Genomic DNA, 23,704 nt, shown 5'->3' with positions numbered 1-23,704 from the left:
ATAAGCGAAAAATATGAAAACTAAATGAAAGTTCAAGATTTATTTTCAAAATAGATTTAATCCATTTTTCTGTATGTTGATGTGTTTTTTTGAAAATATTTCCAATCTAGAAAATATTTCCTAAAAAATCACCCCATATGTTAAGGCGCAAGTATGGTACAATAAGGAGGTAGAACAGCTTTGTAAAAGTACAGAAATACAGCCCTGAGGCTATTCCCGCTTCCTGTCAGAATTATTCAAAATTATAGGCAACAAGTTGTTTTCATTTATTTGATATTTTTTGTTCCTTTTTAAAATGAGTCAAATGAAATGAAATGCCTGGATGTTCTCTCAAGAATATGTTCCTAAGTGTTCAATCTTTCAATTCCATGGCAAATATGGTTAATATTATTAATGCGCGCCCCGCAATTTAAGTTTCTTGCAATCATTGATTTCGAAAATATTTTGTTTCTATTTTTCAAAACAATAAATACACACAGAAAATTGGCAGAAATCGGGCACACTTAGAAAAAATAATTGTAATCAGCTGGGAGTTCTATTTTACCTTTTTATTGTACCATGGGGGCAAGTACATAAAAAGCTTGAAGTCATGGCTAGGCATATTAATGTCATATTGTAATGGAAAACGACGGCAGGTTTTTAGTGTGGCTCTTTAATCCCTTTATAAAATGTCACAAAATATGCCTAGCCATGATTCAAAGCTTCTTATGTACTTACATCCATGGTACAATAAGGAGGTAGAACAGCTTCGTAAAACTACAAAAATACAGCCTTGAGGCTATGCCCGCTTCCTGTCAGAATTATTCAAAATTATAGGCAACAAGTTGTTTTCATTTATTTGATATTTTTTGTTCCTTTTTAAAATGAATCAAATAGCACGAAAGATGAATGAAGTGCTTGGATGTTCTCTCAAAAATATGATCCTAGGTTTTTAATCTTTCAATTCCATGGCAAATCTGGTTAATATTATTAATGCGTGCCCCGCAATTTAAGTTTCTTCCAATCATTGATTTTGAAAATATTTTCTTTTCATTTTTCAAAAAACAAATACATACACATCATTGGCAGAAGTCGGGAACACTTAGAAAATAGTTGTAATCAGCTGGGAGCTCTACCTTACCTTTTTGTTGTACCATGCTTACATCCTTACTATGAGCTACGGATCGTGTGTGTCGCATAAAATCATAAACGTTATTTTGAACCTGGAGTTCAAATGCCTATGAGAACATGGTATTAGCTGGCTGCCAAAGCGATATTTCTCTGTTGCAAATAATCGAGCAGTCGATAAGTCCAGAGTCGCGATACATGTATCAACGGTGGACTGTGCAGACTGCTACGATTGGTTGTTGGTGAATAAAAAAACAGTAGTGATTTTATTTTATTGCCAAAGACACAAAGTACAAGTTTGGAGGAAAATAAACGAGAAAAAAAACTACCTGTAATGTTGTTATTGTTTTGAGTTTACAACCACCGACCGAACATTATCAACATATGTGAAAATCGGAGGCGGCGCAGACGGGCAAGAAATGCCAACTCCATGAGAAGCAGAAAAGAAGAAAAAAAATACACAAAATTAATTGTATACAAACTTAATTGACATACATACATACATGCGTACATATATTTTTGTGGAACGAAATTAATTGAGACCAAGAATATCAGGATTTTGGAAATTTGTATGCAATAAACGAGATAAAAAAGTGCGAATATAAAACCGAAAGAAATAAGATAACAGATTGTGGATATAAAAGATATTAAATTGTTAATTAAAAAAGTAACAAAAATAAACTAAAAGCAATGGCTGAAGTTCGACGCCGAAAAGTTGATGACACCACTGCTGCTGGTGGTGCTGGAGAAGATGATGCAGCAAATAGTTCGCTGGGAGCCAGTGCTGGAACATCTGAGGCCGATAAGCGTAATTCATCTGCAGCCGAATCTTCGGATCATGTAAGTTTCTTAAATGTCCATGTCCAGCAGCAAATCGCATAGCTGTGCAAATTCAAACAAATTTCATTTGGATTTTGCATATGTACCTACCTACCAACATTCACACAAATGTGCATACTCCATCTCCATCCATGCATCCATTTTGCATAACAGTCAGTCCATTGCAAATGACTACCGACCCTTGGCAATAATTGTTGTTTGAACTTTTCAAAGAAAATTTCCATATGAGTTCCTCCAGTTTGGGCAGGTGATGGTGGTGGTCAATCACTATATATATATGGATAGATAATGTGCATATATAAAGATAGCATTTGTGTTGACTTCACACAGCAGATACACAGAAAAATATCCAAATAGCCCATGCATACCCCCATACCGACATGCACACGTCTGTATATACCCAAATCGAAATTATTTAAATCCAATTGTGAAGCAATACGTCACTCGTACAAAATAGACAGAAGACGGTGGTCGGTGGCTCATATAAACAAAAAAAAAAGCTAATACGAAAAACAAAACATACTTGTGTTTTCATCTTTGCTTCGCTGTTTTTAAATTGATTTTTGTTTTGGCAAACTAAACCACAGTTGAGAAAATTAACATTTCTGTTACAAAGATCAGGATGGTGGGGTATAAAATATTTCAAAATTGCCAAATTCAAATGCCTATTTCGCCAATAGCCAGACATTGATGGGTAACTTTTCTTTAGGTAGCTCCCACACGAAAAATAGACATATTGTATCACCTTTTTATACCCTCAGCCATATGGCTATAGAGGGTATGTATTATTTGATACGGCCAAAACGTGCCTTATCGAAATAACTGTTTTAGACCCTAGTTATCTTTGGACTAAATCCGTTTCTGGACATTTGGAGTCGATCTAGCGATGTCCGTCTGTCTGTCTATTTGTCTGGTTGGTGCACACGATAACTTTCGAAGGGAGTAACCGATTTGGTCCAAACTTGGTACATCGTAATATTTTTGTCAAACTTAGATCGAATTCGGAGATAAGCAATATCAGTCCACTTTTCGAAATTTTCAAAAAATTTATTTTCTAAACAGAAAGAGAAACGATAATCCGATTTTTCTCCATCTTTGCAAATCCTAATATTTGCGTCTGTTCTAGGTCAGTTGTGAAAATAGGCAATATCGGTCCACTCCATTAAGTACCTCCCCCACACAAAAGGTCAAATTTTTCAAAAAATATTTTTTGCACTGAAAGACAAACGATAATCCGATTTTGCTCCAACTTTGCAAATCCTAATATTTGCATCAGTACTATGTCATTTGCAAAAATGGACAATATTGTTCCACTCCATCAAGTACCTCCCCCACAAAGGGGCAAAATTTAGAATAATTACAACTCTTATAAAATGTGATGCAAGAGTTCGATTGTCTTCAAATTTCACCCATCCCAATATATTTGTCAACCCAAGGTCTGGTGTTAATATGGAATATATCGGCCCTTTCCTTCTGGTCCCTCCCCCACAAAGGGTCAAAATTTTGAATATTCATGAAGCTAATAAAACCTGGAATTAACATCCGACCATTCAGACTTGGCACATCTCAATATTTCCGTCAACACAATATCTGTTATTAAGATGGTAAAGATCGGACCATTCCTCCAGGTACTTCCCCCACCAATGGTCAACATTTTGAATGACTAAAACTATTATTATTATCCGAAATATGCATTCTGTTCTCTTCAAATTACAGACATCACAATATTTTTATTAACCCAAGTTCTGGTGTGTTGATGGCATATATCGGTCCACTTCTTCTGGTACCTCCTCCGCAAAGGATCAAAATTTTGAATTCTAATGAAGCTCATAAAACACGAAATTAATATCCGATTCCATTCAGACTTGGCACTGATGATCAATATTTACGTCAATACAAAATCTGTTATTAAAATGGTAAAGATCGGAACACTCCTCCAGGTACTTCCCCCACAAAGGGTCAAAGTTTTGAATAAGAAAAACAATCATAAAATCCGAAACAAACATCTGGTTCTCTTCAAATTACACACATCACAATATTTTTATTAACTTAAGGTCTGGTGTGAAGATGGAATATATCGGGCTACTCCTTCTGGCACCTTCTCCACAAAGGGTCGAAATTTTGAATTCTAATGAAGCTCATAAAACACGAAATTAATATCCGATTCCATTCAGACTTGGCACTGATGATCAATATTTACGTCAATACAAGATCTGTTATTAGAATGGTAAAGATCGGACCACTCCTCCAGGTACTTCCCCCACAAAGGGTCAAAGTTTTGAATAAGAAAAACAATCATAAAATCCGAAACGAACATCTGGTTCTCTTCAAATTACACACATCACAATATTTTTATTAACTTAAGGTCTGGTGTGACGATGGGATATATCGGGCTACTCCTTCTGGTACCTCCTCCACAAAGGGTTAAAATTTTGAATATTCATGAAGCTAATAAAACGTGGAATTAACATCCGATTCCATTCAGACATAGCACATTTCAATATTTTCACCAACTCAAGATCTGTTATAAATATGGTAGAGGTCGGACCTTTTCTTCTGGTACCTCCCCACATAGGGTTCAAGTTTTTGAAAAAGAAAACGCTCAAAGAAAGCGAAATAAGCATTCAACTCTCTTCAAATTTCACACATCCAAATATTTTTGCTAACGCAATATCTGTTGTGAAGATGATACATATATATTCTGGTACCTCACCACAAAGGGTCACAATTTTTAATCATTTTATCTGTTGTAACTTGCGAAACAAGGACCTGACTGGACCTGACTAGTAAAAATAATTGTCCTTACATATGTTGCTGCTAAAACAACAACAACAACTACTATGATTTGATTTCCTTTAAAAAATGGTATAATACATTCCTGCATCCTTTCTCTCTCCCTCTTTCTGACCCTAGGTTATTTTCATGGTTTCAAATATCATACTTTTGATTCCATAAAATTTCGAAACTAGTTTCAACAGCAAGAGGGTGAATGTAATTCCATTTTATAAATTTTTCCCTTAATTCCATGTTTTTGAGACATTTAACAAAAAATCGACCGAACCACCGAACCCACCGAGTTACATTACCACCTGGGTCCCGGATAGGTAATAATTTTCATATGTGGTGACATACTCTTGCAGTGTGTGTGCGGTTTGTGTGTGACCTTCTCGAAGCTAAGGTGATGTTGATGGCATGGTGGTTGTTTTGTGCGACACTTGTTCAATGGCACTCTAAATCTAATTAGAAAGTGGCAGACAGACGTTAAACTATTCCATTTCTTTTTTTGCCTTCCTTTACAATTGGAAATAGATGTAATAGTTCATTTGTCGTTCAGCTGCTGACCTCCAGCACTGTGACAAGGCACAATTGCGTTAATATGAAATGTGGAACCTATTATATATTGATCATTGTAATGTTCTGCCCAAGAAAAAAAAACGCACACACACACATTCAACTCACAACCACATCCATAAAATAAAAAGGATTTTATCCTGTGTGACAGAGACTTGTCTGATACTAATAATGACAAGTAAAGTTCGGCCGGGTCGATTTTTGAATACCCTACACCATTTGGAACGAATTTGGCAATTTTCAAAAAAAAAAAAAAATAAAATCCGTTTAAAATTCTGTTAAAATCTTAAAAATACCGAATGTAGCTCTTATATTAGGGTCTATACGACGACGTGGACCTGCATAGGTTACTTTTGTCATAAGCCATTCTAAAACTCAAATGCGTAACTTGAAAAAGAATCGGTGAATAATGTAGCAAAAATCATCAAAAAAATGGGGAGGTACCGTTATATTGGAGCTATACAAAGACGTGGACCTGCACAGACAATTTTCTGTCTCAGGCTGTGGTATCCATTACGAACTTCAAATACCAAATTTGAAACATTTCCGGTGAATAATGTCGCTTAAATCACCAAAATACCGAAAAAAGGGGGGAGGTACCATTACATGGGGCTATACGAAGACGTGGACTTGTACAGACAATTTTCTGTCTCAGGCTGCGGTATCCATTACGAACTTCAAATATCAAATTTGAAAGTTTTCCGGTGAATAATGTCGCTTAAATCACCAAAATACCGAAAAAAGGGGGGAGGTACCATTACATGGGGCTATACGAAGATGTGGTCTTGTACAGACAATTTTCTGTCTTAGGCTGTAGTATCCATTACGAACTTCAAATACCAAATTTGAAACATTTCCGGTGAATATTGTCGCTAAAATCATCAAAATACCGAAAAAAGGGAGGTACCATTTTTCCTATTTTCAGTACCAAAAGTCCTGCAGACATAATATACATTTGAATAAAATTTTATCAACCTACTTCATTTTGTTCGGAAGCTAGAGGGATTTCCATTGACGGACAGACGGACGGACATCGCTAACAAACGACAAAGAATTTTATGCTCATCAAGAATATATATACTTTGTGTGGTCTCAAGGTGTTACAAACGGAATGACAAACTTAATATACCCTCCATACTATGGTGGAGGGTATAAAAAAAATATTTTATTCTGTGTGACAGAGACTTGTCTGATATTAATAATGAAAACTGCACTTGATAGGAGTCCCTTTGGAAATTGTGTACATTACTCTTCCTGAGGAAATGCGTTGAAATGTAGCACAAAATCGTTAACCTTTAAACGCAAAATTTTCAAATGAAAGATGGGAGGAGGAGGAGAAGTTTAAGAAAATTAAGCTTTTTACCGAAATCAAAAGCCATTGAAAAGATCGATGCAACACCAAGAATAATTATAGGCAAAATTATGAACTTCCGAACTTTGAATGCCCTCCACTATTTGGTAAAAAAAAAACTTCTTAAATAAAAGTATCTGGATTCATAAGTTTTCCACTTTAACCTGCAACCGGTGCCATCGTCTGGAGAATACAGTAAACGTTTTCAAATTACAATTACAAATGGGTGGAATCGTAAAATTAGTGGACCTTAATCGAATTTTTCTTCGCAAGGAAAGAACAGACCTCCCAAGATCCCCAAATGTCAGGTTTCATCTAATGTGGTTGGATATTGTGGCAGAAACCTTCAAAAATAACGAAAATCGGAAGCTACCCCGTTATATTTGTACTATATCAATTAGTGAAACTGAATCGTCGAACAAGTTTTTTGCAAGCAGCAGAACAGACCTATTATCAAGTTTCATTTAATTTGGTTAAACATTCGAAATTCAAAATACCGAACATCTGCAGGTTCCGTTATATGGGGGCTACACTTAAACTATTTTTGTGCGTACCTGCCATATAAAGGTCTATACTATAAATTGCTCAGTTAACTTTTAACTAGATGAAAAGTAATGCAGGGGTGGGCAATGTTATTGACTTCTCCCTCATGTCCTCCACCCTGTTACAATAGGTCAGTTGGTATAAAAGGAAAATAATACCTAAATGGACTAGTTGTGTTTTTATATCCTCAGCCATTAGGCTACAGAGGGTATATATCATTTGATGCGATCAAAACATGCCAGCTTTACAGCCTAAGGCTCTTTGAATCAAATATGAGGACATTTGAAATCGTCGATCTCCGTCTATCTGTATGGCTGGTGCGCACGATAACTCTCTAAAGGGAGTATCTGACTTGGCCCAAACTTGGCATCGCGTAATATAATTATCAAACTTAGATCCAGTTCGGAGATGGACAATATTGATCCACTCCTTCTGGTACCTCCCCTACAAAAGGTCGAAATGATTAAAAAAATATTTTATGTTGTGCAGAAAGAGAAACAACAATCCGATTTTGGTCCAATTTTGCAAATCCTAATATTTGCCTCAGCGCTAGATTAGATGCGAAAATTGACAATATCGTTGCACTCCATAAAGTACCTCCTCACCCACAAACTGTCAATATTTTCCATAGAGTAAAATAAGAGCTCAATTGACGCCAAATTGGGCACATTCCAATATTTCTACAAACAGAAGATTTGGCATGAAGATGGAATATATCGGACCACTCATTCTGGTACCTCTCGCACAATAGATCGAAATTTTTAATAACCACGAAGCTCATAAAACGCAAAATGAGCATCTGATTACTTTCAAACTTGTCATATCCTAATATTTCCATTAGCACAAGATCTGATATGAATATGGAATATGTCGGGATACTCCTTCTGGTAGCTCCCCCTCAACGGGTTAAAACCATGAAGCTCATAAAAAGCGAAATTAACCTCCGATTCCAATCAGACATTGGTACATTTGAATATTCCTATCATCACAGGATCTGTTAAAAAGATGGCAAACATCGGATCATTCCTTCTGGTACCTCCCACATAAAGGGTCCAAGTTTTAAATAAACAAAACGTTTATAAAATCCGAAATAAGCATCTGGTTCTCTTTATATTTTACACATCCCATTATTTCTACTAACACAAGATCTGCTGTGAAGATTGGCTATATCGTTCTGGTGGCTCCTTCACAAAGGGTCAAAATTTTGAATATCCATGAAGCTCGTGAAACGCAAAATTAATCTCCAATTTATTCAGACTTGGCACATCTCAATATTTCCATCAACACAAGATGTGGCATAAAGATGGTAGAGATCGGACCATTTCTTCCGGTACTACCCCTACCACATGGGGTTGAAGATTTTGAAAAGCTAAACGCTCAAAGAAAGCAAAATAAACATCCAACTATCTTAAAATTTCACACATACAAAACATTTTTGCTAACGCAAGGTCTGTTGTGAAGGTGGCATACAGGGTGAGATGAAAAAACTGCAACCAACTTCAGACTGCTTACATTCCCAAGTCACTCCCCCGACAGCTGTTAAAACTATTCCAGTGACGGCTCATTATATTGTTTACAAGCGTACAAAAGCTTTTTGGTGACGTCAAGGAAGTGGACGGAAAAAAACAGCAACATCAGCAGAAATGGTTCGAAAAGTAAAGAAGCGACTTGAGCGAAACCCGCTTCGCAGTGGCCGAAAAATGGCTCGTGAGCCGAACATAGCGCAACATTCCATTCGGCAAATATTGAAAAATGAGCTCGGGCTATAGCCATTGAAATTCCAAAAAATGCAAGAACTTACACCACCACATCAGAAAGAAAATAGACTCAAAAGATCTAAAGAGTTGCTTCGCTTGGCCTGGCCGAAAGTGGTGAACTGTCGAATTTGTTTTTCTCCGTCTCCGATGATAAAACATTCGTTGTCCAGCAGTTTGTAAAGAAACAAAAGGATCTTGTTTACTTGCCAAGGAGGTCAGCTGAAAATGTGCACCTTCGGTTGGCCGGTCGACAAGAACTCAAGCGCCGGCCGGCCATGGTGATGGTGTGGGCCGCCATAACAGCCGATGGTCGCTCTACGCTCGTGAATATTATCGCGAAAATATTCTGGAGGATGTGTTAAACCCTTGGGCACACAACGAAATATTCTGGAGGGTGTATTAAAGCCTTGGGCATACAAACATTTTGGCCGAAGCCCTTGGACATTCCAACAGGACTCAGCACCATCGCATTTAGCACGCGCCACCCAAGAATGGTTACAAAATGGTGTTCCTCGCTTCTTTTCCAGTGCACAATGGCCACCAAAATCTCCGGATACCAATCCGTTGGACTATTGTGTCTGGAGTATTTTGGAAGGCAAGTTTGGCACTAAAAAATACCAAAATGTCGATCAAGTCAAGCAAGCGCTTCTCCGGGAATGGTCCAAAATACCGCAGAGCAACATTCGGACAGCGTGTGACGGTTTCATTGGCCGTTTGAAGGGCATAATCTAAAGTTATTCTAAAATTTGATGCTATTTCCGACATTTTTGCTTTCATTCAATAAAATTAAAACAAAAAGGGTCCATTGATGAATATCTGTTCAAACACAAATGTCTCTGTTAAATTTAGTGGAAATCGTTGCAGAGGAGCATATATCTCTCATATATTAGTTCCTTTCGGCTTAAAATTATAACTGCCAACGGTCATATTTGAGATATGATTTCATTCTCATAAATTCCCCATAAAAACATACACTTGTTATGGATAGCTTTGCTAAATATGCAAAGTGGAGTAGGGTATCATAAAGTGGGCCCCGCCCGACTTTTAGCCTTATACTGGTTTTATTTAGAAATTAGTTTAAAGGTATTTTGAAAACCAATTCATTTCCCGATTATGGGGTGGTAGCTAAAAGACTGGAAAAATTAATATACACTCCAGACATTCATCCATCCATCCATTCCATGGTGAAGGGCATTAAATATCGAAAAACAATAAAGAATTAAAAAAAACACAAACAAAACTTATGGTGTATATTTATAAATATTTGTATTGTGTTGTTGATAAGAAACACATGTTTTGTTGTTATGTTAAAATGCCGGCTCTGACTTTGCCGGTTTTTTTTGCAATGCTGTGACCGGCCCACGTATGCCCGCCCAAGTGTTGTATTTATTTATATGCGATTACACCACGGCACTGAATGCTAAGCAATTTCATTGTGACTTTGATTTCAAATTTTCTTTCTTTGATTTGCTTGGCCCAAATCTAAACAAATGAAAAAAATAAAAAATAAAAATTGGAAAACATATCTGAGGAAATGTTTTGTTTTTGTCTTTTCGCACCTGAAAGGTTTCGCTCCCCCTCTCTCCCCCTGCTCTTCTACTATGTTATCATGATAAGGTGGTGAAAACAAAACGTGCTGTCTTTCCATTCCCCCTATTTTTTTTAATCAAAAATATTTGCGTTTGCCCCATGTTCCGTTTCAACAAACTATGTTGGACTATAAAAAGAAAGAAAATAGGAACTAAGAGTATGTAGTTATTATCACTTGAAGTGCATTGTCATAATTCGCACCACCATGACGTTGGTTGTTATCATGGAATTTGCTAAAAATGACAACAGAACAGAAATAAAATAACCTGATTTGAACGTTTGGTTTAAGCATAATTCCAAAATTAAATTGTTTGTTTTAACTGTAGGCATAGATTGAGGTCCCTTGACTGAGGACTTACATTTGTCTCTGGGTCATTTGTTATACCCTCCACCATAGCATGGAGGAGGGTATAGATTGAGGTCCCTTCATGGACTTACATTTGTCTCTGGGCCATTTGTTATACCCTTCACCATAGTATGGAGGGTATATTAAGTATGTCATTCCGTTTGTAACACCTCGAAATATACATTTTAGGCCCCACAAAGTATATCAACTCAATCAAGCGCTTCGCCGGGAATGGGCCAAAATATCGCAGAGCAAAATTCGGACAGTGTGTGACGGTTTCATTGGCCGTTTTAAGGCCATAATCTAAACTTATTCTAAAATATGATGCTACTTCCGACATCACATAAAATTCTTCGTCGATTTAGCGATTTCCGTCCGTCTGTGGAAATCACTCTAGCTTCCGAACGAAATGAAGTAGGTTCATAAATTTTAACTCAAATGTGTATTATTTCTGCTGGACTTTTGGTATTGATAATGGGTCATGTAGGTCCACGCCTTCGTATAGGCCCCATATAACGGTGCCGCCCGATATTCGGTATTTTGATGATTTTAGCGACATTATTCACCGGAATTGTTTCAAATTTGGTATTTGAAGTTCGTACCGGAGACTATAGCCTATGACAGAAAATTGTCTGTGCAGGTCCACGTCTTCGTATAGACCCCATATAATGGTACCTCACCTTTTTCTGTATTTTGGTGATTTAATTCACCTAAAATTTGGTATTTGATGTTCGTAATAGATAGTACAACCTATGACAGAAAATCGTCTGTGCAGGTCCACGTCTTCGTATAGCCTCCATATAAGGGTACCTCCCGATATTCGGTATTTTAATGATTTTAGCTACATTATTCACCGGAATTGTTTCAAATTTGGTATTTGAAGTTGGTAATGGATATTACAGCCTATGACAGAAAATTGTCTGTGCAGGTCCACGTCTTCGTATAGGCCCTATATAACGGTGCCGCCCGACATTCGGTATTTTAATGATTTTAGCGACATTATTCACCGGAATTGTTTCAAGTTTCGCATTTGAATATTGTAATGGCTTATGACAAAAGTTACCTATGCAGGCCCACGTCGTCGTACAGGGTGAGATGAAAAAACTGCAACCAATTTCAGACTGCTGTCATTTATAAGCTACTCGTCCAACAGCTGTTAAAATTATTCCAGTGACAGCTCATTATATTCTTTACTAGCCTACAAAAGCATTTTGGTGAGAATTTTCCAGAAAAAAAGTTATTCGTGATGGAATTCAAGCGTGATAGTGTGATTTCTTTATATTTGGCTGAAAAACCACAAGTGGCTATCGTTAGAGCACTCCAGCATTTAAATGTGAATAAATCTTTTGTGTCTCGTACCATCGCTCGTGATACTGGTAGCATACGGAAAAAAAAACAGCAGCATCAGCAGAAATGGTTTGAAAAGTAAAGAAGCGACTTGATCGAATCCCGCGTCGCAGTGGCCGAAAAATTGCTCGTGAGCTGAACATATCGCAATATTCCATTCGGAAAATATTGAAAAATGAGCTCGAGGTAAAGTCATTGAAACTCCAAAAAGTGCAAGAACATACACCGCAACGGACAACAAAATAAAATAGACTTAAAAAAGCTAAAGAGTTGCTTCTCTTGGCTTGGCCGAAAGTGGTGAACTGCCGAATGTGTTTTTCTCCGTCTCCGATGAGAAAACATTCGTTGTAAAGCAGTTTGCAAACAAACAAAATGATCGTGTTTATTTGCCAGAGAGGTCAGATGAAAATGTGCACCTTCGGTTGGCCACCAGAACTCAAGCCGTAGACAAATGAATATATAGACAACGAAAAGTGAGTTTTGTCTTTTTATCCAGGTGGCTCTCGTCATGTTTTGCAGTTAGTCAACATGCTGATTTACGCGTTCAACCCACTCGACTTCGAAAACACATTTTATCGTTTTTCAAGAATTTTACTGGAAGATTCCGATAGTTTTCTTTGTTTACACTTATCTTTTATTATGGAACAATTTTCTACTTAAAAATATCCTACAGTTTTGTTATTTTTAACGTTTTAGAATTGAGTAACTTCAATATTCTCAATCAAACCCCTAAAATCATATAACGACATCTGTTGAACCGAATTTTTTCAAAGATAAACGGTGAGAGCATTTCGTTGTCTATATCTTCATTTGTCTATGCTCAAGCGCCGGCCATGGTGATGGTGTGGACCACCATAACAGCCGATGGTCGCTCTCCGCTCGTATTAATCGACTGTGGCATCAAAATAAATGCCGAATATTATCGCGAAAATTTTCTGGAGGGTGTATTAAAGCCTTGGGCACTCAAACATTTTGGCCGCAGACCTTGGAGATTCCATCAGGACTCAGCTCCATCGCACTCAGGACGCGATTCGGGCAGCGTGTGACGGTTTCATTGACCGTTTGAAGGCCATAATTCGTGCCAAATGTGACCAATTCAAACAAATCTAAACGTATTCTAATATTTGATGCTATATCCGACAATTTTTGCTTTCATTCAATTAAATTAAAAAAAAAATGTAAAAATTATGGCCTTTGGTTTTGTTGCACTCTCACCTGTATTGGCTCATTCCTTCGAAACCTGCTCCATTGAGGGTCAACAATTTAAATAATCATAAAAACATTTATTTAAATAATTGAACATTTGCTGAGGGTACACATTTGTCGGCAAAATTGACTGATACTTTTTGTTTTATTTTTAATATTGTTTTATTTTTAATATTATTATGCGGTGTCATGTATGCAAAGCCTTCAGGGCAATTAAGGCAAATACAATATGCTCAACAAATTTTTAATAATTTTTATCTCATTTCTTTCTAGATTGAATCTGAAGATGAAAAATTACCTGAAGAAAAATTTGTTGAAGAATTGTCCAAGAACTTACCACAGGGCACGGATAAAACTCCAGAAATACTCGACTCGGCGTTAAAGGATTTACCAGACAGGTACGTTGTTTTTTTGTTGTTGTTTGTTTCGAAACCCCGTATCACTTCTCACAATCTCGATTAAATTTTGTTATAGATGGAAAAATTGGGTCATTCGTGGCATATTCACTTGGATTATGATTTGTGGTTTCTGTCTAATCATTTATGGTGGCCCATTGGCATTGATGATTACGGTAAGTATGGATGGAAATACCCATGCAGAGACAATTTATTAAATCTCTCTCTCTCTCTCTCTCTCTAATTTTTTTACAGACCCTATTGGTCCAGGTTAAATGTTTCCAGGAAATCATTTCCATTGGCTATCAAGTCTATCGCATCCATGGTCTGCCATGGTTCCGTAGTTTATCATGGTATTTCCTATTGACTTCCAATTACTTTTTCTATGGCGAAAATCTGGTGGATTATTTCGGTGTGGCCATTAATCGAGTGGTATGTGTTGTGTACTTTTTACAATTTTTACAATATCTCCACCATAAATTAGCCTCGTTATCATTGCTAATTGTCCATTATCTGTTTTAATTTTAGGAATATTTGAAATTTATGGTCACCTATCATCGTTTCCTTTCCTTTGCCCTGTATTGCATTGGTTTCGTTTGGTTTGTTCTGTCGCTGGTCAAGAAGTACTACATGAAACAATTCAGTCTGTTTGCCTGGACTCATGTATCGCTGTTGATTGTTGTCACCCAAAGTTATTTGATTATACAGAATATCTTCGAGGGTAAGTTGTAAATGTTATATTATTTAGCTTACAGGGTGAGTTGAACAAAAACTGCAACGGAGTCAAACGCCATAATTTTTAATTTTTTTTTTTTCAATTTTATTGGATTTGTTCGAATTGGTCACCTTTGGCACGAATTATGGCCTTCAAATGGCCAATGAAACCATCCCACGCTGTCCGAATGTTGCTCTGCGGTATTTTGTTCCATTCCCGGCGAAGCGCTTGCTTGAGGTGATCGACATTTTGGTATTTTTTTTTGTGCCAACCTTGCTTTCCAAAATACTCCAGACACAGAATAGTCCAACGGATTGGTATCCGGAGATTTTGAAGCCCAAGGCTTTAATACACCCTCCAGAATATTTTTGCGATAATATTCGGTATTTATTCTGATGCCACGGTCGATTAATACGAGCGGAGAACGACCATCGGTTGTTATGGCAGCCCACACCATCACCATGACCGGCCCGCGCTTGATTTCTGGTGGCCAACCGAAGGTGCACATTTTCAGCTGACCTCCTTGGCAAGTAAACCAGATCATTTTGTTTCTTTACAAACTGCTGTACAACGAATGTTTTCTCATCGAAGAAAACCAAATTCGGCAGTTCATCATTTTCGGCCAGGCCAAGCGAAGCAACTGTTTAGCTCTTTTGAGTCTATTTTCTTTTATTATCCGTTGCGGTGTAAGTTCTTGTACTTTTTGGAATTTCAACGGCTTTACCTCGAGCTCATTTTTCAATATTTGCCGAATGGAATATTGCGATATGTTCGGCTCACGAGGCATTTTTCGGCCACAGCGACATGGGCTTCGATCAAGAAGGTTCGCAAATATATATCAGATCTTGCGTTTGCAAAAAGGTTTGTATGCAATTTAGTCATGCTCTGCGAACCTCCACATATCAACAAGTCGAAATATTTGACGTTAAGGTGATGCACTTCGTGATCACATGTTCACATTTTTTTAACTTCAACGTCGTTGACGGAACAATACCAGATAGGGACGATTGGACAGCTGGTGAACCTCGTCTGGACTGTCTGATCCTCGTCTGTACATCTGACCATACCAGATGTTTCCAAGCTTAATGAAAACCGCATTGTTTTTCAGTAGGAGATCTTGGCAATCAAGAAGGCAGCCGAAATGGAAAGAGAACTTTGTAATAGCATAAGAGGGCCAGTGACTATATATGTCGATTGTGAGGGGGCCCTCCAAGCCATCTAGACAAGTGACATTAAATCGAGAGTCATTCTTGCCTTCAAGAAAGCCCTCCCTGAAATACGTGAATTGTTTGGTCCCAGGACACAACATTACAGTGGGGTATGAAATGGCTGTCGAATTAGCTCGAGAAGATTACCAGTCGATTGATCTACCAATCTCTTAAATCGCCTATTGGCTATTATGTCAGCCGATTGAAAAAGGCTCTCATCGAAGAAACTGGCAGAATATGGCACCAGGAAAACTGATGACAAGGCATCTGGGTAATCTTGTCGGCAATCTCGAGAAAAATAATCTGCTCGCTTCCTTCATTAACTGGCCACTGCATTATTGGATATCTGAACTCTAGTCCCGACTACAGTCCTATATCTCTTTATCACTCACAGGATATCATGACTAAGCAAGTCGCCTTCGTATAAATGGATATCAGCTTTTCCATATCCTTAGTCCTTCCACTAAACACCGACAAAAGGTAATCTGCTCGCTTCCTTCAATTAGTCGGTCTGATCCTAGAATCGTGGTGGGCACATTAACCGGCCACTGTAGTATCGGATATCTGAACTCTAGTCCCGACTACAGTCCTATATCTCTTTATCGCTCACAGGATATCATGGCTAGGCAAGCCGCCTTCGTATAAATGGATATAATCAGCTTTTCCATATCCTTAGTCCCTAAACTAAACACCGACAAAAGGTGGTATGCTTTTCCAGTAACAGGTAACTTTGATATCTGCCACAGGCTGTAGGCAGCCGATCCAATTTTTTTTTTTCAATTTCAGTTAAAACAACATTTTATTGACCCTTAGCCTATATGATCGTACAAATACCTACTTATACTTATCACTTTTAATGCTTTTCCTTTCGTTGCAGGATTAATTTGGTTTATTGTGCCGGTATCGATGATTGTGTGCAACGATGTGATGGCCTATATGTTCGGTTTCTTCTTCGGCAAGACACCGCTGATTAAATTGAGTCCCAAAAAGACCTGGGAAGGCTTTATTGGCGGTGGTTTTGCGACAGTCATTTTCGGCATCATTATATCATACATTTTGTGTCATTATCAATATTTCGTTTGTCCCATTGTCTATTCCGAAGAATTGGGCAGCATGTCGATGAGCTGTGAGCCAAGTTATTTGTTTACGCCACAGGAGTATAGCCTGAGTGTGGTAAGTTTTTTTTTTCATCTTATTTTTTCTATAATAGAAGAGTGCTATTTTTTCCGTAACTGCCTAAAACAAATCAAGGAACCAATTTTTTATGCCCTACAACACTATGTGTTGGGGGTGTTATAAGATTGATTGGATCAAAATTTGTGTAACACCTCGAAATATTGGTCCCCCACATAGAAAACTTTGTATGCATCTTCCTATGTCGTCGAGCTGAGTCGATCTAGCTATGTATGTCCGTCCGTCTGTCCATCTGTAATCGAGCCACAGGTCGCAATTATGGCACGATTCTCACGAATTCGAAAATGGAGGTGGTTTTAGGGTCAAAATAGAAGCCTATTGCTTTTGGAGATGATCGCAAAATATTTAGGGGTTGAAATGGACCAAAAACAGAAGAAATTCTTGATTTTGTCGTTGCTCGGAGTTAGAGCTTAGGGCCGGGTAAAATAAAACGTAACTTTAATGTTAAAAATACGAAAAATTCCACTAAACCGCGAATATTTCTATCCCGGCGAAATCACAAATTCATCAAAAGGTCACTTCTGATTATTACAGCGATGCTGATAGCCGAGATATCTGATATATAGCAAAATAGTTACAATCTATATGTAAAAGGAATTGATGGCTTATAGAGGGTGAGATAATAAAAACTGCAACAAAGTCAGGCGCCATAATTTTTACATTTTGTTTTTTAATTTTTTTTTTGAATGAATGCAAAAAATTTCGGAAATAACATAAAATTTTAGAACAAGTTTAGATTTTTTCGAATTGGTAACCTTTGGCACGAATTATGGCCTTTAAACGGCCAATGAAACCGTGACACGCTGACAGAATGTTGCTCTGCGGTATTTTGGAACATTCCCAGCACCTTGGTATTTTTTAATGCCAACCTTGCTTTCCAAAATACTCCAGACACAATAGTGCAACGGATTGGTACCCGGCCTTTGTGCGCTGGAAATGAAGCGAGGAACCTCATTTTGGAACCATTCTTGGGTGGCGCGTGCTGAGTGCGATGGTGCTGAGTCCTGTTCGAATGTCCAAGGTCTGTGGCCAAAATTTTTGCAAGCCCAAGGCTTTAATACACCCTCCAGAATATTTTTGCGATAGTATTCGGCATTTATTCTTATACCACGGAGTGCGACCATGGGCTGTTATGGCGGCCCAAACCATCACCATCGCCGCCGCTTGAGTTCTGGTGGCCAACCGAAGGTGCACATTTTCAGCTGACCTCCTTGGCAAGTAAACAAGACCATTTTGTTTCTTTACATACTGCTGGACAACGAATGTTTTCTCATCGGAGACGGAGAAAAGCAAATTCGGCAGTTCTTCCCCACTTTCGGCCAGGCCAAGCGTAGCAACACTTTAGCTCTTTTGAGTCTATTTTCTTTCCGTTGCGGTTAAGTTCTTGCACTTTTTGGAATTTCAATGGCTTTACCCCGAGCTCATTTTTTCAATATTTGCCGAATGGAATACTGCGATATGTTCAGCTCACGAGCCATTTTTCGGCCACTGCGACGCGGGTTTCGATCGAGTCGCTTCTTTACTTCTCGAACCATTTCTGCTGTTTTCCTCCGTTCACTTCCTTGACGTCGAGCTGTCGGACGAGTGGCTTAGAAATGACAGCAGTCTGAAGTTGGTTTCAGTGTTTTCATCTCACCCTGTTCATCTGTCGGCAAAACAGATGTATACTTTTTACCATGTTATACCCTTGACCATATGTCTAGAGAGGGTGTATATCATTTGATACGGTCAAAACGTGTCTAGTCGAAATAACGGTTTTAGACCCTTTTGGACCCTTTTAGACCCTCTTTGGACCAAATCCGTTTCAGAATATTTGGAGTCGATCTGGCGATGTCTGTTTGTCCGGCTGGGTCGCACAATAACTCTCGAAGGGAGGATCCGATTTGGTCCAAACTTGGTACATCGTAATATTTTTGTCAAACTTAGGTCGAGTTCGGAGATGGGCAATATTGGTCCACTCCTTCTGGTATCTCCCCCACAAAAGGCCGAAATTTTCAAAAAAATATATATTTTTTGCACAGATAGAGAAACGATAATCCGATTATGCTCCAACTTTGCAAATCCTAATATATGCGTCATTGCTAGGTCAGGTGTGAAAATGGACAATATCGGTCCACTCCTTCTGGTACCTCCCCCACAAAGGGTCAAAATTTTAAATAATTACATCTCTCATAAAATGTGATGTAAGAGTCCGATTGTCTTAAAAATTCACACATCCTAATATGTATATTAACCCAAGGTCTGGTATATCGGTCCACTCCTTCTGGACCGAAAAAGCGGAATCAACATCCGATTCCCCTCCAAACATTTTACATTTAAAATATTTCTATCAACACAAGACCTGTTATAAAGATGGTTTGCTACCTGCTCTATGTCGTGTTCAAGGTTTTGAAAAACAAAACGCGCAAAGAAAGCGAAATAAGAATACAACTCTCTTCAAATCTCACATACAAACATTTTTTATAACACAAGATATGTTGTAAAGATGCTATATATCTGCGAATCCCTTCAGGTACCTCACCCACAAAGGGACACAATTTTTAATACTTTTATCTGTCATAAATTGCGAAACAACTCAGCGATTCTTTACAACTTGCTATATTTAAATATATGTCTCTCAACCAGAATCCTAAGATGAATATGGAATTTAAGATTTCCCATAAATTGGATATAAATGTTGGATTCTCTTATATATGCATAATAATATTTATATCATATTTATTTAGGTCCGATATGAAATGGACAATATTAACCCATTCTTTCAAAACACTCTCTATAGAGGGTCAAGATTTGAAAATTCATAACAGATGTCAAAATATTTTTAAATAATCGAACATTCGCTGAGGGTATATATCTGTCGGAAAAACCGACTGATACTTTTTAACTTGTTTTTAGTTTATTTTATTTTTTGTTTTGGGCCACACCATTATATTACCTTTTATGTGTTGTTTATGTCTGTTCGTGTGGAAAATAATGAAATCTTTTCGGTCTTAACTCCCTACAGTTTGGCATTGGAAAATCCATAAAAATGATACCATTTGTATGGCATTCAATCTCGTTAAGTTTGTTCAGTTCCATAATTGGTCCATTTGGCGGTTTCTTTGCCTCTGGTTTTAAGAGGGCATTTAAAATTAAGGTAAGGCGGTTCAAACTTTAACTCTCGTTTGTCATCTAATGAACGTTTGTGTTTCATTGATTGATCTCACTAGGATTTTGGCGATATGATTCCCGGTCATGGTGGCATTATGGATCGTTTCGATTGTCAATTTTTGATGGCCACCTTTGTGAATGTCTATATATCTAGTTTCATAAGAACTCCATCGCCAGCTAAATTGCTAACACAGGTAATGTCTTGGCAATTTTATTAATTATTGCTATTTTTTCAATTGTAATATTGTGTTTTCTTTCTAGATTTACAACCTGAAACCAGAACAACAATTGCAGATATTTGAATCACTTAAGGAAACTCTGGGTGATGCTCTAAACTAAGCTAATTTATAGATTTCAAAAAAAAAAAAAGAAACAAACGAAAAGGAACAACAACTCCAACGCTAAAAAAAAATATGGCAAACAAATATGTTTGTTTGTATTCCCATGATCACTGAAATTGGCTATTTTTCCTTTAAATAATTTGTCTTTGCTTTAATTTAATTTTTTTTGTTATGTTGTGTTTGGTTTTTTGTTCTTTTTTTGTTTTCATTCCTTTTCCCCTCTATGCCTTCTGCTCTGTTATTCTATTATTATTTCGTTTGTTTTTTTTTGATCGATTGACTGGCGCGTCAATCTAATGCAATTATGTTTAGACTCTTTTAAGTAGTCCTTTTTTTTAATCATAATTCTATTCGATTGTAGCTAATGTAAGTTAAGCCTTAATTTAAAACATAACGTTACTACTACCACGTACGCTGATGAATAGTTGTTTTAGTGTATTTTTATTATTTTTTTTTCAGTTAATATTATTAAATACCAAAATCATCTATTACATATATTGTATGTAAAGGAAGAAATGCTGAAATGAAAGAAAGCGTATGCGATTTTTTTAAACTAAGAATTTATATTTTTTTTGAATTTATTTAAGGACCAAACGAAAACATCAACTTTATAGCCTACATCACAAGAGTATTGGGTGTTTTTTTTTTTTTTTTTTTTTTTTTTTTTTTTTTTTTTTGCTATACCCTACACCACAAGTTGGTCAGGGTATTATGTCTTTGTGCATTTGTTTGTAACAGGCTGAAGGAAACGAGATGGACCCATGTTATTGTAGCAGTGTTAACATGCTCCGTTGTTTATTTATTTTTATTTCTCCCGGTTTAGGAATTCTGCTACCTTTATGGGCTGTAGCCAGAGATCCTCTGGACGAAGTTGGGTAGGCTTGACTGGACAATTAAATAGATGCAGCGCATTGTGCGGCCCTGTATTGCACGCTGGGCACATCTTCGTCAATTTGTGCCCAATACGAATTGAGACGGCTGCACCATATTGAACGTAGTTGGGCCAAAACCACCCTGGTTTGCCTAGGCAGCAGACGTTCTTCAGCTGCAATGAATGGGGGGTTGACTCCGAGGATGGCATTCATACTGTAATTATTAACTACCTCTGCGACTGCATCAGTTTGAATGCTATTCAGACCCGCTTGATAGGCTTCATGATCTAGGGGGGCCTGTTATAACGCTGGACCCCTCTCTCTTTCTCTAGGTCATGCAGGTCCTTCCTGTAGCCAGAGATCCTCTGGATGGAGTTGGGTAGGCTTGACTGGACAATTAAACAGATGCAGCGTATTGTGCGGCCCTGTATCGCACGCTGGACAGGCGTTCCGCACATCTTCGTCAATTCATGGCCAATACGAATTGAGACGGCTGCACCATCCTGAACGTAGTTGAGCCAAAACTACCCTGGTTTGCCTAGGCAGCCGACATTCTTCAGCTGCAATGGAGGGGGGGGGGGGGGGTGTACTCCGAGGATGGCATTCATACTGTAATTGTTAACTACCTCTGCGACTGCATCAGTATGAATGCTATTCAGACCCGCTTGATAGGCTTCATGATCTAGGGGCGCTCTCTTATATTGCTGGACCTCTCTCTCTCTCTGCATCATGCAGGTCCTTCCTGACACGCCTGGATGAGGGAGTTCTGTCCACCATATGGTGGTTAGGATGACTCCCACGATAACGGACAAGTATGTACTGCAACGAAAGCATATGATTATGCTGACTTCGTCTCCTCATGTACTCCTCACAGGAGTCATGAGGAGGCACCCTGTTGCAGTTCTCAGGTCGTCATTCTGGCAGGTCTGAATACTTTTCCACTGCGTTGCACTCGTATTTGCAGACCACACTGGAGCTGCATAGCTAACCACAGACCGACCTATTGCTTTATAAGGGATCAGCAAGGTTTCTTTATCCGCACCCCAAGTGCTGCCGGCTAGCGCCTTGATACGAATTGAGACGGCTGCACCATATTGAACGTAGTTGGGCCAAAACCACCCTGGTTTGCCTAGGTAGCAGACGTTCTTCAGCTGCAATGGATGGGGGGTTGACTTCGAGGATGGCATTCATACTGTAATTATTAACTACCTCTGCGACTGCATCAGTTTGAATGCTATTCAGATGCGCTTGATAGGCTTCATGATCTAGGGGCGCTCTCCTATAACGCTGGACCCCTCTCTCTTTCTCTAGGTCATGCAGGTCCTTCCTGTAGCCAGAGATCCTCTGGACGGAGTTGGGTAGGCTTGACTGGACAATTAAACAGATGCAGCGTATTGTGCGGCCCTGTATCGCACGCTGGACAGGCGTTCCGCACATCGTCGTCAATTCGTGGCCAATACGAATTGAGACGGCTGCACCATCCTAAACGTAGTTGGGCCAAAACTACCCTGGTTTGCCTAGGCTGCCGACGTTCTTCAGCTGCAATGGATGGGGGGGGGGGTGGACTCCGAGGATGGCATTCATACTGTAATTATTTACTACCTTTGCGACTGCATCAGTATGAATGCTATTCAGGCCCGCTTGATAGGCTTCATGATCTAGGGGCGCTCTCTTATATTGCTGGACCTCTCTCTCTCTCTCTAGATCATGCAGGTCCTTCCTGACACGCCTGGGTGGGGGAGTTTTGTCCACCATATCCTGGTTAGGATGACTCCCACGATAACGGCCAAGTAGATACTGCAACGAAAGCATATGATTATGCTGTCTTCGTCTCCTCATGCAAATGGTCTACAGAAGTCATGAGGAGGCACCCTGTTGCAGTTCTCAGGTCGTCATTCTGGCAGGTCTGAATACTTTTCCACTGCGTTGCACTCGTATTCGCAGACCACACTGGAGCTGCATAGCTAACCACAGACTCACCTATTGCTTTATAAGAGATTAACAAGGTTTCTTTATCCGCACCCCAAGTAATACCGGCTAGCGCCTTGAGGTCCTTGTTCCTACTTTTAATTTTATCGCAGATAGCTGTGGTTTGCGCAGAAGACTTGAGCATGCTCTGTCGAATGTGACCCCAAGTATATTGGGGTAGTTGGTGGTCAGAATTATGTGCCCCGCGCACATTCCGCTGCGTTCTCATCTCCGCTGGCCATGTGGTAAAAAGTCTGGCTGTTGATTTAGTGACGGATATTTTCATATTCCTCGCATGGAAGAAGGCGGCAAGCTCCGCGAGATAGTTGTTCACTCTGACACATGTGTCATCAACTACAGGACCCGACGCCATGATCGTACAGTCATCCGAATATGTTATGATCTCGATTCCGCCTGGAGGGT

At 38.6% G+C, this 23,704-nt stretch overlaps 1 protein-coding gene across 1 annotated transcript; it reads left to right on the top strand.

Annotated features, from left to right (window-relative positions):
• The first annotated feature begins 1,317 nt into the window (after nucleotides 1–1,317).
• Nucleotides 1,318–21,001, top strand: LOC101892106 (phosphatidate cytidylyltransferase, photoreceptor-specific). Its single transcript, XM_005183899.4, has 9 exons — nucleotides 1,318–1,947; nucleotides 13,712–13,836; nucleotides 13,913–14,009; nucleotides 14,089–14,265; nucleotides 14,362–14,554; nucleotides 16,634–16,929; nucleotides 19,955–20,086; nucleotides 20,160–20,294; nucleotides 20,362–21,001. Exons 1-9 carry the CDS (start codon nucleotides 1,798–1,800, stop codon nucleotides 20,437–20,439), a joined length of 1,383 nt encoding a protein of 460 aa, XP_005183956.1. The 5' UTR covers nucleotides 1,318–1,797; the 3' UTR covers nucleotides 20,440–21,001.
• The last annotated feature ends 2,703 nt before the right edge of the window (nucleotides 21,002–23,704 follow it).

This window comes from Musca domestica, unplaced genomic scaffold (genome assembly GCF_030504385.1).
Source record: "Musca domestica strain aabys unplaced genomic scaffold, Musca_domestica.polishedcontigs.V.1.1 36, whole genome shotgun sequence".
In the NCBI taxonomy this organism is placed as follows: Eukaryota; Metazoa; Arthropoda; class Insecta; order Diptera; family Muscidae; genus Musca; species Musca domestica.
Note: the sequence above shows the minus strand (reverse complement) of the source record. Positions and strands in the feature narration are given on the sequence as shown.

Coding starts and splice junctions, on each gene's coding strand:
- LOC101892106 (XM_005183899.4), top strand. CDS start 1,798: ATGGCTGAAGTTCGACGCCGAAAAGTTGATGACACCACTGCTGCTGGT. Junction 1,948..13,711: donor CAGCCGAATCTTCGGATCAT/GTAAGTTTCTTA, acceptor ATTTCTTTCTAG/ATTGAATCTGAAGATGAAAA. Junction 14,555..16,633: donor TATACAGAATATCTTCGAGG/GTAAGTTGTAAA, acceptor CTTTCGTTGCAG/GATTAATTTGGTTTATTGTG.